The sequence below is a fragment of the Mytilus galloprovincialis genome, chromosome 12 (assembly GCF_965363235.1).
Source record: "Mytilus galloprovincialis chromosome 12, xbMytGall1.hap1.1, whole genome shotgun sequence".
NCBI classification, from domain to species: Eukaryota; Metazoa; Mollusca; class Bivalvia; order Mytilida; family Mytilidae; genus Mytilus; species Mytilus galloprovincialis.
The window spans coordinates 77,108,932-77,123,092 of NC_134849.1; the positions used below are offsets into that span (position 1 = coordinate 77,108,932).

The following is a 14,161-nucleotide window of genomic DNA, read 5'->3' on the forward strand; positions in this document are numbered from 1 at the left end:
AAATGGAAAGAAGGGTATGAAATAACCCATATATACCAGATTATTTTCGATCAGATATTTGTAAAAAGAAAAGTAGCAACCCGCTTGAAAAGGTTATAGTTATAAATTCAGTTCTTAAAAAGGGGAACAATCTAACCCAAGCTACAAATAACAGAGGCATAACAGTTACATTTGCTTTTAGGAAAGTATACGATTACGTGCTGATTGAAAAGACAGGTTTAAAGAAGATCAATAAATCAAACCTAAATTTCCGTTTTACTGAAGGACTCTCACTTACTATGTTACTATATTATCAGAAGTATTCTCAGAAGTCAATAGTCAAAAATATTATTTATAACAACATTAGACAGTTGCATTTGATATAGTCAATCATCAAATCTTGCTAGACAAACTCTACTATCTAGGTGTAGATTTTGAATATTGGGATGTTATTGAGGATACATCAAAAGAGAGGAAGCTACCAACTACAGACGAGGAAAAGTTAGATCTTTTGGCAGAACACTTCAAAAATATCATGAATAGGGCTGAAGCAAACGACTATATACCTCACATTCAACCGTTTGGAGATGCACTTGAAATAGACACAGAAGCTGTACGCAAAAATAAGATCCAATAGGCAATATGACAACTAAAACATGGTAAAGTACCAGTCATAGATACCATAAGTGCTGAATTACTAAACTCAGATATACTGTCAACAAGCGAGATAATATAAACATTATCTATTTCTGAAAAAAGGATAGATAAATAAATACCAACTGAATGGGACAAATGCATTATTGTAAAACTACAAAATAAAACGAAACCTGAATCTTTGATACAACTGGCGAGGAATATCACTACTTTCAATCCCTAGTAAAGTATTCCTCAGGGTCATTAAGAATATAATTACTGATTCCATCAACAGGAAGTTGCACGAAGAACAGGCATGTTTTAGTAATAACAGAGCTAGGCTGCATTTACCATCTTTTTACCCTCATCATACATCATAGAGCAATCCATAGAGTGGCAGCACAAAATAGTATTAACTTCCAATGAGCATTTGACAGTGTAATAAGAGAATATATCTGGAACATACTGAGAGGATATTGAGTACCATCAAAAACAGTCAAGCTGATAACGATATTCTAGGACAATTATGAATGTAGTGGATTGCACAACGGGCACCTTTCTGTTTGGTTTTCTTACAGGTGCAAACAAGGATGCATAATATCTCCTTTTCTCTTCTTAATAGATGTTGACTGGTGTATGAGATTAACCTTAGAAAATGTAAAACACTGGAATAAGACGGACTCTTAGATAATAACACAATATTGACTGCAATACCCCTATTTTTGACATTTTTACTCTTTGAGTACTTTTGTTTTGTTCATGCATCCTTGACAATGTAATGGAATTTGATGCGACTGTCATACAAGTGAAAGGTTTAGCTAGCTATAAAACCAGGTTCTATCCATCATTTTCTACATTAGAGAATGCCTGTACTATGTCAGGAATATGACAGTTGTTATTCATTCATTTTACATGTGTTTGGACTTTTGATTTTGCCTTTTGATTTTTGATTTTCCTTATTGAATTTTCCTCGGAGTTCAGTAATTTTGTGGTTTTACTTTTTACCTCCTTTCTTGAAGATTTGGACTTTGTAGATGACACTTGTTTACTATCCAGCAACAGAACAAAAATGCAAAAGAAAACTTCTTATTTTAAAAAACCTTGGCTCAAAAATAAACATGATCGAGAAAGTCAGGTCAATCAAAAAAAAATTCCAATAAACATTGGATCCTTAAACATCGAGGAAAGAGAGGACTGTGCATACCTAGGCAGTGTACTAAGCAGTGATAATCAAATAAAGGCAACAGTAGTATACCGCTGTTCAAAACTCATAAATCCAGGGACAAAAATCAAAATCGGGGTAACAAACTAAAACCGAGGGAAACACATTAAATATAAGAGGAGAACAACGACATAACACCGAAACGTAACACACACAGAAACGGACCAAGCATCAGACAAAACACCACGAGAATAACAAATATAACAAGAAAACCAAATACATGAATTTGGGATAGACAAGTTACCCGTGCCACGTCTGATCTCAATATCTCAAAAATAAGAGAAAACACAAACGACTCAACGTTAAAATGCAACACACACAGAAACGAACAATAATATAACAATGGCCATCTTCCTGACTTGGTACAGGACACTTTTAAAGGGGAATAAAAGTGGTGGGTTGAACCTGGTTTTGTGGCATGCCAAACCTCGCACTTTAATGGCAAAGTTAAATATAACATTGAAATGACAACATAATATTACAGGACTACAATACAAATAAATAGGAGAACATATTAGACAAAGAAAAACATGATTAATAGATAACAAAAAGCATCAGGTTTAAAATTCAATACGCCAAAAACGCGCCTTGTCCACACAGGACTTACAAGTGACGCCCAGATATAAAAGATCGAAAGTGAAAAAAGTACAAAGTTGTACAGCACTGGAGATAAAAAGTTGAAAAGGTTTCGCCAAATACGGCATTGTTTTTATTCCCGGGATAAGAACATTCTTATTATATAGAACAATTCATGCTATTGCAAACAGTAAATTTTATCAAATGAATATGAAAGAGATATATATAAAGAAACTGAAGTATTAACTAATTACAGAAAACTAAACCCGAATACATAACGCCCAGATATAAAAGATCGAAAGTGAAAAAGGTACACAGTTGTACAGCACTGAAGATCAAATGTTGAAAAGGTTTTACCAAATACGGCATTGTTTTTATGCCCGGAATAAGAACATCCTTATTATATAGAACAATTCATGCAATTGCAAACAGTAAATTTTAACAAATGAATATGAAAGAGATATACATAATGAAACTGAAGTATTAACTAATTACAGAAAACTAAACCCGAATACATAATGCTATTAAAGTTTAACACAGAATAGACACACCCGAATCAGTCCAGGCGTCAACGTAATTACAAAAATGTGACGTCACATACGATGGCGAAAAGGTACAAACGTTATGCCACATTTGAATTTATGAAATTTAGAAACAGCATGACGTCACATATGAAAAACTATCAAAGTGAGATAGAATTAGGATTGATTTAAGATTATATCAGAACTAAATACTGATAATTAATTTAAACAAAATGCATATTGCAATACTTATTAATAGCAATTAACTGTAATATATATATGTCCAGTTTGTTATGAGTCCAACTTCAAATGTAAATAATCGTACAAAATTTAATATAATTAATAAAGGCGGTGATTAATTTTTCTATCCGTAACACCTAAATATAATAAAAAGACGTCAACACATTTGACAAAATCCGATGAGAATTACAAATATAACATTAAACATGTAAACTAAATACATGAATATGGGATAAACAAGTACAGAAACACTACTTATAGTTATGCGAATTCACATTCAGCAAAACAGTCACAATCGGGAATAAGTCACGTTTGGTAATTAAAAGATTAGACGACATAATGACAAACCACAATCTACCATGTGGTAAAAATGTCCTTAGCTAGTTTGCTTAAAGAGACATCATATGGATCCACCAATTCGTGATGGTGTCCATAAAATTTACGGAGTGTCAATTTTAATCTGTCCTCCTCATATCTTTGTTGGAGCAGTTTCTGCGTAAGGAGCACACTCCTGTATATGAAGTCCGTATAGTGTGAACAAGCATGTGAATAACGTATCAATTGTGATATGTAAACACCATACGAAGGGGCAGAGGGTATGTTACTGCTGAGAAATGGGAAATTGATAATTGGGAAGTTGAAATCGTCCCGTTTATCATAGATTTTCGTGTGAAGTCGTCCATCTACGTCAATATTGAGGAAAAGATCAAGGTATGAAGCAGTCCTTCTAGTATCAGTAGTATCCTTAATTTCAAGTTCACTGGGATATATGAGATGTAAGTATTGGCTGAAGTATGGGTTGTTCAATGATAAAACATCATCAATATATCGGAAAGTAAAATTAAAGAATTTCGCAAGGTGCTTTTTCTTTTTGTCTTTAAGAAGGTTCTGAATAAATTCTGCTTCATACGAATACAAAAACAAACCAGCAGGGGTGCACAATTAGTACCCATTGGAATACTTACTGTCTGTTGAAATATAAATCCTCCAAACTCAACAAATATATTGTCGATCAAAAAGTCCAGCATTTTAATAATATCATCTTCAGTATATTTTCTGGAAGATTCAGTGTGATTCTTCACAAAATATGAATTATTGTATCCCAAAACAAGAAATTTGTATCTACGATTCCCATTTTTATAGAAAAAGCTCTGTTTTATGAGATGGTGAAGCCGATCTTTCAACTGAGCATGGGGAATAGTAGTATATAGCGTAGAAAAATCAAAAGTTTTTATGTTGCTGCAAAATTGCAAAGATTGTGATCGAAGGTTAAGTAGTAGATCTTTCGAATTTTTGAGAATCCACATCTGGTTAACACCACTGGTAGAATATATCTCCTCACAATATTTTTGAAGCCCATCTTTAACTGTAGAAAGAATAGTAGTCAATACTTTAGAAAGATGTTTAGTCGAACATTTTGAAGACCCAGCTATGTATCGTTCTTTATATGGAGTTTTGTGTAATTTAGGTATCCAGTATAATGAGGGCAAGTTTTCTTCGTTTTCTTTGATGTTGATACCAAAAGAAAGAAGGACAGATTTATGATTTTGTAAAATTTCATCCTTGGTAAATGATGTTAAAGAATATGTAGGATTACCAGTAGTTTTATCAATTCCAAGCTCTGTAGTGAGACATTGCAAATAATGTTTTTTACATATGAAGACAATATTATTAGAGGCTTTATCTGCCGGAACAACGACATATTTGTCATGCAAAGAGGATAAAGCATCCACAACCTCCGGATTCTTGAAAGGGTTAGAAACTCTAGTACTCATATTACATCTTAGTTTTTGTATGCGCCTCTGAATGCATGATCGAATAGCTTTGATCCATTCAGACAGAGTGTCCAGGTCGGGTTCGTCTGGTTCGCGCTTTATCCATTTTCTTGCATAGTCCTCAACTGCATCCATCAGTAACTTGAAATTCTTTTTCCAGTTGATCGGCTAGGGGATTCTATACTTTCGTCCCTTGGCTAGCTACTCTCTTTAGTTGTTCATTGGTAACAATACCAAGGTCACCAGTAATGATATGACCAGCTGGACTATAATTGTATTGAGAAGATGCACATGAGCAATCCGGAGGCTTGGATTTTGTATCTTTGAGGTTAAAAGCCTCTAAAACTCTCTTGTGGTTGAAAATCTTTAAAGCAATAGACTTGGTGTAAGTATAAGAAATAACAGGTGTAGCTTTATTTTTTAAGTAATCAGGTATAGTTTTTTGTACAGAAATTTGATGGTAAATATTGCCAATATTTACAGCATCTAAATCTTTATTGGCGAATTCTACCTTAAAAAAGTAACGGTTTACCTCACTATTGGATGTAGTCAATACGGGTTTGAATAGTCTATGGTTAGCAATGTCCATGATAATTGCAACTAATCTATACAAAACAGAACGAGAATCAGTAACGGAAGTATTTTTGGCATCTTGAAATAGTAAAGAAAGTTTTGACAATGGAATGGAGTATAATTTAGTTCTAATATGATGAATTCCTAAAGGTTTTTGAACAGACGTTAATAGACTATCAATTGTCACGGTGTGTACAGCAGGTGGTATATATTTTCTGTGACCATGACTTCTATTTCGTCGAGCAGAAGTATTAAATAATTTTAATGTATTGACAGTACTACACCTGGGACTAGATAAAATACCTACACCATCAATTTTATCATTGCATCCATAGGGAATGTCTGTTCCCAACTCTCTAATCCAAAAGTCTTCTCTTTGTAAACGATATGGTGTACTCAATATGGGGTCATTTGTTGGATGATATATTTTCTCTATAATCCGGACTTTCATTGAAACAATAGAATGGTCAAGCTGATTAAAATGTTTATAGAGAAATTTGTTGTTATTAGGATCATTAACATTAGACCGATGATCATTCATCCTAAAATTGAGTCTTTGTCGAGTTTCCCCGACGTAGATCAATCTACAAAGAGTACATTCAATACCGTAAACAATATTGGAGGCAGTGCAATTCAAATCCTCATGGCTATGTGTATTGTAATTTTTGGTGGTTAAAGACTAAGTAAAGCTAAAGCATCCTTCTGTCAATCTGGAAATCGTTATGCCCTGCCTAAGAAACACAAAACTTAAAATCTACAACCGCAATGTCAAATCTATACTTCTTTATGACTCAGAATGTGGAAGAATTTTACAAACTGACTTCAAATAACTGGCTGCATTCCACGATACCGGCTTGAAAAGATTATGTAAAATATTCTGGCCCAACAAAGTAACCAGTCAGGAACCAGTGTCACTGAGGTGGACTCCAACTGGCAAGATGAGAATGGGAAGACCTGCAGAAACATGGATAAGAACAGTGGAACACGAAATGAAGGAGTTCGGGTTGGCATGACGAGTATAAGATAGAGTGTTATGGTGAGAGCTAGTGTCGGCCTTATGTGCATCACAGCACAACGAGAAATAAGTCAGAAAGTAATTGATGATATACTAGTATACAATGGTGTCACATCAACTGTGGAATGCAAGGAGACACACGTCTGTCATTTAGTATTGATCAGGGAGTAATCAAGATGGAGTCTTATCTTCACATCTATACAAACAATACATCGATGAGTAACTATCAGAACTAGAAGCTCATAACATTGGAATATTTATAGGGTATACATATGCAGGATTTCTAACAACACGAAATGCAGGAAATGTTCAACACGGTGTTTGATTACTCAAACGACCATAGATTCTTAGTCCATCCAGTAAAAAGCAATACAATAGTTAAAAGTGTCAACAAACGAACTAGTGAAAGAATACTATAAAACAACAGAAATTTTAATTAAGGCGATAATATAATGAAATTTAAATCAGAAAAAACACATGTAGGTCTTAAAAGAACATCATCTGAGGAAACTAAAATTAATATCAATGACAGGATATTACTAGAACGAGGAAAACTATACTTTCTGAACAAGAACTCTATGCAAGATTTACCAAGTATACGTCATTCCACGTCTTCTATATGGCTTAGCAACCTTATATCATCTTAGCACTTTGATGCATATCCAATCACTCCCAAATAGAACAGCTACATCGGCTACTTGCTTCTGAGAGCACTGCTAAGAACTGATGAGCTCCGAAAAAGTTGAGTCTGTTACGCTCAATAGGAACGAGTCATAACAAATCAATATGTGAAGTTGCATGGAAACAACATACCGCAGGTCGAGCAAATAGCTTCTTTAAAAGAATAAATGACATACTGGACTTGCATCAACTCCCATCATTCAAAGAAATGATAAATCAACATAACAACAAACTAGACTGGAAAAACATCGTACGAACAGCTATTTTATCTAACTGGACAGTTAAACTCAATGCAGATTGTGAAGAAAAATCAACATTCTAATTAATATCAAAAAGAAAACTTAATATATCATTACGATCTCAGTTTTTCTTTTATAAAAAATGACAATATTGCCACATATCATTTCAAACTTATTAAGGTTATACCAGGTAAACTATTCACATATATAACTTTATAGAATATCTAAATAGGTTAATGTATCTTTACAAATTATTTGTGAAATCTTACTTGACATAAACGATGCGTTGATATATTCATTTTGGTCAGAGCTTCTGCCAACGCTTTGAATTTAATTTTCTTTTCTTTCATGCATGATAAAACCAAAAACTTTACTAGTTTTATATCGTTTGGATAATTGTGTGTGATATCATCCCATTCATCAGATATTTCTAGATATGTAACTAATTCAAGCATTTGGCCTGATGGACATTTCATTGAAAAACGCAACAATTCAATATCACTTGGTATCTGGTTTAAAGCATCTTCACTTAAACCTGAAAATACAAATGTGGTTATTGGTATCACAAATTCATGTGCCATACTGTATATATACATAGATAATTTAGCTGATCTGTAAAAATAACATCTCCATGCCCTATATATCATGACTGTAGTACAACGCTAAATTAAAACTAACGTGGAAAGGTAACACCCGGCCACCGAAAGCTTCATTTTTATGAAGGCCAGGTGGTCATGTGTTCTAGCGGGACGGCTACAGTGAAGGCGAATTGGTGTCATGATATCTCAGTAGAATGGGTTCGAATCCCGGCGAGGGAAGAACAAAATCAAAGCCTTAAAGGCTGTAAAAGCAATTGCTGTCATGTTAATGTTTGGGGACTTTTATTTTTCATCCACATATATATAATAATTAAACCTGACATGAGTGTTGTCTAGTTAGAAGTAAGAAGGTTTTAACTTTATATAAATAAAAGACTTTAGCAGAAAGTCATTTTTAATATGTTTTATATTTCACAAGGAGACAACACGTTTACCAGGCTAAAGTTGGGGTCAAATATACATGTGCTGAAACATATAACTCAAAAAGAAATCATCATGGATTATCCCCTGGTAGTGTTTGTAACTGGGCAATAATTTCCTTTATAGATTTAATTTTAACAATTTTCATTATTAATTTATATTTAACCATTAACACAAATGATTAAGTTAAAACATTTCAACTTTCCAGACGCAAATGTTAAAAAACGGGAAAGAAATAAAATATCTTACAAGACATAAACATGTAAAGAATAAATATATATTTCAGCTTAATAAAAATATTTTCATAATGGTACTTTGTCATCATTTTTAAAACTATGTTCCAAACATTATTGCTCAGTTGATATACATGTATGTCCTTCTGATGCGGTACGAGCACAGGCACTTGTTTCTATCCGAAATAGTTTTATATGGATAGCCCACCTTCCTATGGATAGAAACAAGTGCATGTGGGTACGAGATAACTATAATTCTCATGCAATCCCGAAAGGGGGGGGGTCATCACAGACAAACATGACATTAAATCGTTATCACTGATGTATTGTTTAGGGCCAGTTGAAGGACGCCTCCGGGTGCGGGAATTTTTCGCTGCATTGAAGACCTGTTGGTGACCTTCTGCTGTTGTAAATTTTCTATGGTCGGGTTGTTGTCTCTTTGACACATTCCCCATTTCCATTCTCAATTTTATTATACGAACAAGAACAAACAGCTCTACGTTGCTTTGACATTTATCAATTTTCAGGAAACATTGCGAAAAATGATCTTCAATATTTCGAAAACATGTGAAATAAAATTGCTAACACGGTGGACCGTCGAGTGTCAACAAACGTAGTAGACTTGTTCACTGAAAAGACGAGGATAATGGTTTCATCTGACATTTGTTATGCATTCCCAGTTTTGATCATGATATTTAAAAAGACGTACTTTTTTTCAATCTATGTAACTAGAAAATTCCAAATTGAAATATCTCTTCATCTGGACCGACTTGGCATCTACTACGTTTGGACGGGTCCATTTCATTAGTAAGGTGATCGATAAATATTACGGAGTTTGACAGAAAAGGAAAACGAACTTATTGTTATGTGTTTTCAACAAGGGTTTCGTTCCGCTAAATTATTTGCGCAAACAAAGTTTGTCTATTTTTAGATTACAGGTAATCATTTGACACTACGCATTAACCTGTGTAGTGATTTTGATTTTACGATAAATGTATGAATGAACAATAATTTTATGAATGAACAAGAGCACCTGACCTCTTAAAGAAACACAAATTAAACATATAAAACCGTATTTAATAGGAGATAATTCAGTTAAATTTTCAATACTAAATCAACAACTGAAATGAATCCATATTTTGTTGAAACATCGTACGAACGGCGGAAAACGGAATCGCAGTTATAAAAATGTACTTTTTTTCACTCGGACTTCTATGTTATTTGATAGTCAAACGGTTGACCCTTTAAATACAAAAATACATCTACAAAAACATATTCTGAAACTTCTTAAATCCACTAACGTTTTTTTTAAAGTTTCAAGCTATGTATTGCATTAGAAAACATACATAGGTGTTAAAGAATGACAGACCAGGAGCCTGTTTAACAAAATACTATGGCTTGATATGGGCGGAGTCTCTGATCTGGGTCACAAAGATGGCCATACGCGATAGCCTAAAAGCAATTGCTTTAAAAATTGCAAAAGCAAATTTACAGATCTAACATTGTTTGGTTGATGTTTAGGCGAGTTGTATATATAAATGTACACAGCCATGTATCACCATCACTGCTGGTGATCCGATGGATACATATGTTGTAGAGTTGTCACTGGCTTAGACATACTTATAAATATAATAATTTTCTGTGACTGTATCTTACATTAATTTGTAGGATCCTTTACTATAGATAATTTAGCTGATCTTTGAAAATAACATCTCCATGCCTTATATATCATGTACTGTAGTACAACGTTAGATTAAAACTGACATGAAAAGGTAACACCTGGCCACCGAAAGCTTCATTTTTATGAAGCACAGGTGGTCAGGTGGTCTAGCAGGACGGCTACAGTGCATGCGATTTGGTGTCACAATATCTCAGTAGCATGGGTTCGAATCCCGGAAAGGGAAGAACAAAAAATTTGAGAAAGTAAATTAACAGATTTAACATTGTTGGGTTGATGTTTAGACTGATTGCATATACATAATGTACACAGCCATGTGTCACCATCACTGCTGGTGATCCGATGGATAAATCTGTTATAGAGTTGTCACTGGCTCAAAGTACTTATAAATATTATTATTTTCTGTGACTTTATCTTGCATTATTGTGTAGGATCCTTTACTATAGATAATTTAGCTGATATGTAAAAATAACATCTCCATGCCTTATATATCATGTACTGTAGTACGACGCTAGATTAAAACTGACCTGGAAAGGTAACACCCGGCCACCCAAAGCTTCAGATGGTCGTGTGGTTTATCGTGACGGCTACAGTGCAGGAGATTTGGTGTCACGATATTTCAGTAGCATAGGTTCGAATCCACGCGAGAGAAGAACAACAAATTTGGGAAAGCAAATTTACAGATCTAAAATTGTTGGGTTGATGTTTGGACGAGTTGTATATACATATACAGAAGTCTTTAAAAAAAAGGACCAACCAGCAAATTTACTATATGCCGGATCGACTAGAATAGACGATATTGTGCAGATAAGGAAAAAGTTATATCAGTCTAAAAATTTGCACAACGGTACTAATATAAGATGGTATTCTACAAAGATCTTGTTATTAAATCGTGCTATCCGAAATATCTAACATTTGTTCATTTCATTGTTATTTTTGGTGATGTTGTACCCTTTTAGACTGGTTATATATTTTATTTTGTAGAGTACTGTATCAAAATTATGTGATCCATCGCCCCGTAAGATTTATCGTTATCTATTTGTCAGTCATGTAATATGTTTGTATGTATATATAATTTGTCTAAATAACAGTCAAACAATGTTAGATCTGTAAATTTGCGGAAGCAACTTTTGTTTCTGCCTGGCCAGGATACGAATTCATGCTACTGACATATTGTGGTTCCAAATCACCTTGAATACGGAGTATATATATCTCTTAATTGATACAATATTCCCGTGCTAGTATTTCCTATCATGATTTCCTTGATAGAGGGTTGCTGCTCACATGGAAGCTATTAAACCAAGAGTTCCAAATGGTGAAGTTGAAATTATTCCATCGTAAATTACACGGACTGTTTACCGTAATGGAATAACTGTTTCACAGATGATATCGGATATATTCCTTACGTCGTAACTACAATCCCCTCCCCTTTCGTGAATGTGATCTTTTTAATTAGACTGTTTGTTATAACATGAGCAACACGACGAGTACCAAATGTGGAGCAGGATCTGCTTACCCTTCCGGAGCACATGAGATCACCCCCAATTTTTGGTGGGGTTCTTAGTAATGACATAAGGTACAGTTGATTTGATGTTGTCTGTTTTAAACATATGTTGGTCTGTTTTTGACTTCAAAGTTTCCTGTATGTATAATTTTTTTTATTTTTGTTTTTTATCATGTAAAGCCCTTAGAGTAATTGCAGTGTTATATAATGCACTATAAAAAGTCTTCTGACAGTTCTGTCTTAAACGACAATTGGTAGAGCTCAACATTTTGAACATTTTGGGCCTTGTCAGATTTTTTCTATACATAACAGTTTTCAAAATAATCGACAAAACTTGAATTTTACCCGTTAGTTCTATTCTTAGCCATCTTGGTTGGAAGACAGGATCATCATACATTTGTTTGATGTGTATGTGCTTTCAATTTTGCCTTTTGCTTAGGGACTTCCGTTCAGAATTTTCCACAGAGTGCGGTATTTTTTTATTTTTTTTACTTTCTGCAAGCATCAATATACAAAGAGCTCTGGAAGACAACAAGAATATCTGCCAGTTGGATCTGGTATAAATTTTTAAAACCTTTATCTTTGAATGTGATAAAATTGCGTTGTAGGTGAAAAGAGGGGATGGGCTATACTATTTATACATTTCGTGTACAATAGTCGTACAAAAATGTTCTTACACAATGATTTATAAATGTCCTTAGCAACCAAGATATTTTAAAAGAATTATTTGATTTTATGTAGTCTCTTGTATAATTTGAGTAAAAATTAATTTCACCCAGTGCCTGTATATGGCTGGAAACGCCTTTAAATTTGTTTTAGGAAAGACATTTAAAATAAATGTTGTCAAGGTGGTATTCACCCAATATAAGGATGCTGAAAGAGACATGATAGTAATGGATTATAGAAAAAGTTACTGAACAAGTTCTGAAAATTGAAAATATCAAGCAGAAATTATAAGCACCTTTCCCCGAAAAAAATTGCCCCTCTCATATAATAATGAAAGTGCTGGATAGCACCTCTTGTAAGTTTACAATTATAGATGTTTATTATTTCAAAAAGGTTAGAGACGACACCAAAAAAACAATGGAGGATAGCAAACTTAATTCAAATAGGTTTGGGGTGGGGTTTGGGGGCGGTCAACATTGCTGCAAGTTTTGTTTTATTGACATCAATTTTATATATATCCTTATTGGTCAATCAATTTTTCCCAAATTTAGTTAAATGGGGAGGGGGGGGGGGGTAAGGTGTTAGTGAAAAAAACTAATGAATTAAGTTGTTTATCCTACATTGAACTTTTGATGTCGTCCCTTATAGATGTGTATTATTTCAAATATTTATTTAATAACAGCTTTGATGTTTTTAACTAAACCATTTTCTTCTTTAAATAATTATCAAAAATCACTTTTTTTCATATGTTTGTCATATAAAATTGTTGTACTAAAATAAAATCTATACAATAAGCTCTGTTAATTTCTGTATATGCTTATGCCATATCTAGGGCCTGTGATTTTATGGTATTTTGTTTCCATTAGTAACTGGGCATAACCATTACCATAATAGTAAAATGACGGCACCAAAATTCAAACTTGATCTTGGTTTTTGGGTTAAAAGTAATGTGTATCAGTTTATCAAGTTAGAGCACAGAATTGAAAAAAATCGTAAGTGTTCCGCAGAACCCGGTATTTCGCCTACTTTTGCTGTTAATCGCAGGCTCAACAAAAATGAGGAAAAAATAATAACAATATTCCTCTCTAAACATCTTTTATATGTAAGAAGCATCTATCTAAGTTTGGTAAAAATCCAGTGGAGTTTTTGAATCTAATAAATGTTTAAAAAAAAATTAACTGCAGACTGTATGTAATGTTAACTGGAAGAAAAGCTAAGTCAATTAATATGTAAAATACGGAAAAACAAGAACAAAAATTTTAATTAAATTTCCTTCCAGATACCTAAGCTTTTGATTACAAACAAGCTTCTGTCCAAGTTTGGTACAAATCGAAGATAGTTTAAGAAATTATTAAAATTTTAGCCACAGAATGAATGTTATGTTTCCATACAGAAAAAGTCCATAAATAAGTAAGAGACTAAAAAAATGTATTTTTTACAAAATTTACTTTTGGATATTACGTATCATATGATCATAAACAAGCTTCTGTCCAAGTTTGCTAGGAATCCAGGAAAGTTATAAAAATTTCAAAAACTAAAGAGTTAAAATTTTGGGACGCTGCAGACAAAATGTAGGATCGCTATGTCTCACATTTTCGACAAACAAT

The 14,161-nt window shown here is 33.5% G+C and overlaps 1 protein-coding gene and 1 long non-coding RNA gene across 2 annotated transcripts in view; both read right to left on the reverse strand.

The window, feature by feature from the left end:
* LOC143054898 (uncharacterized) overlaps positions 1-14,161 on the reverse strand; it is a 241,665-nt gene that overhangs the window by 148,690 nt on the left and 78,814 nt on the right. The gene's annotated exons all lie outside the window — the stretch shown is intronic.
* The window catches only part of LOC143054890 (uncharacterized), a 70,696-nt gene that overhangs the window by 21,072 nt on the left and 35,463 nt on the right, over positions 1-14,161 (reverse strand). The window contains exon 9 of the mRNA XM_076227977.1: positions 7,724-7,989. Within this exon, the coding sequence (XP_076084092.1) occupies positions 7,724-7,989 (266 nt within the window). The remainder of the gene's footprint in view (positions 1-7,723; positions 7,990-14,161) is intronic.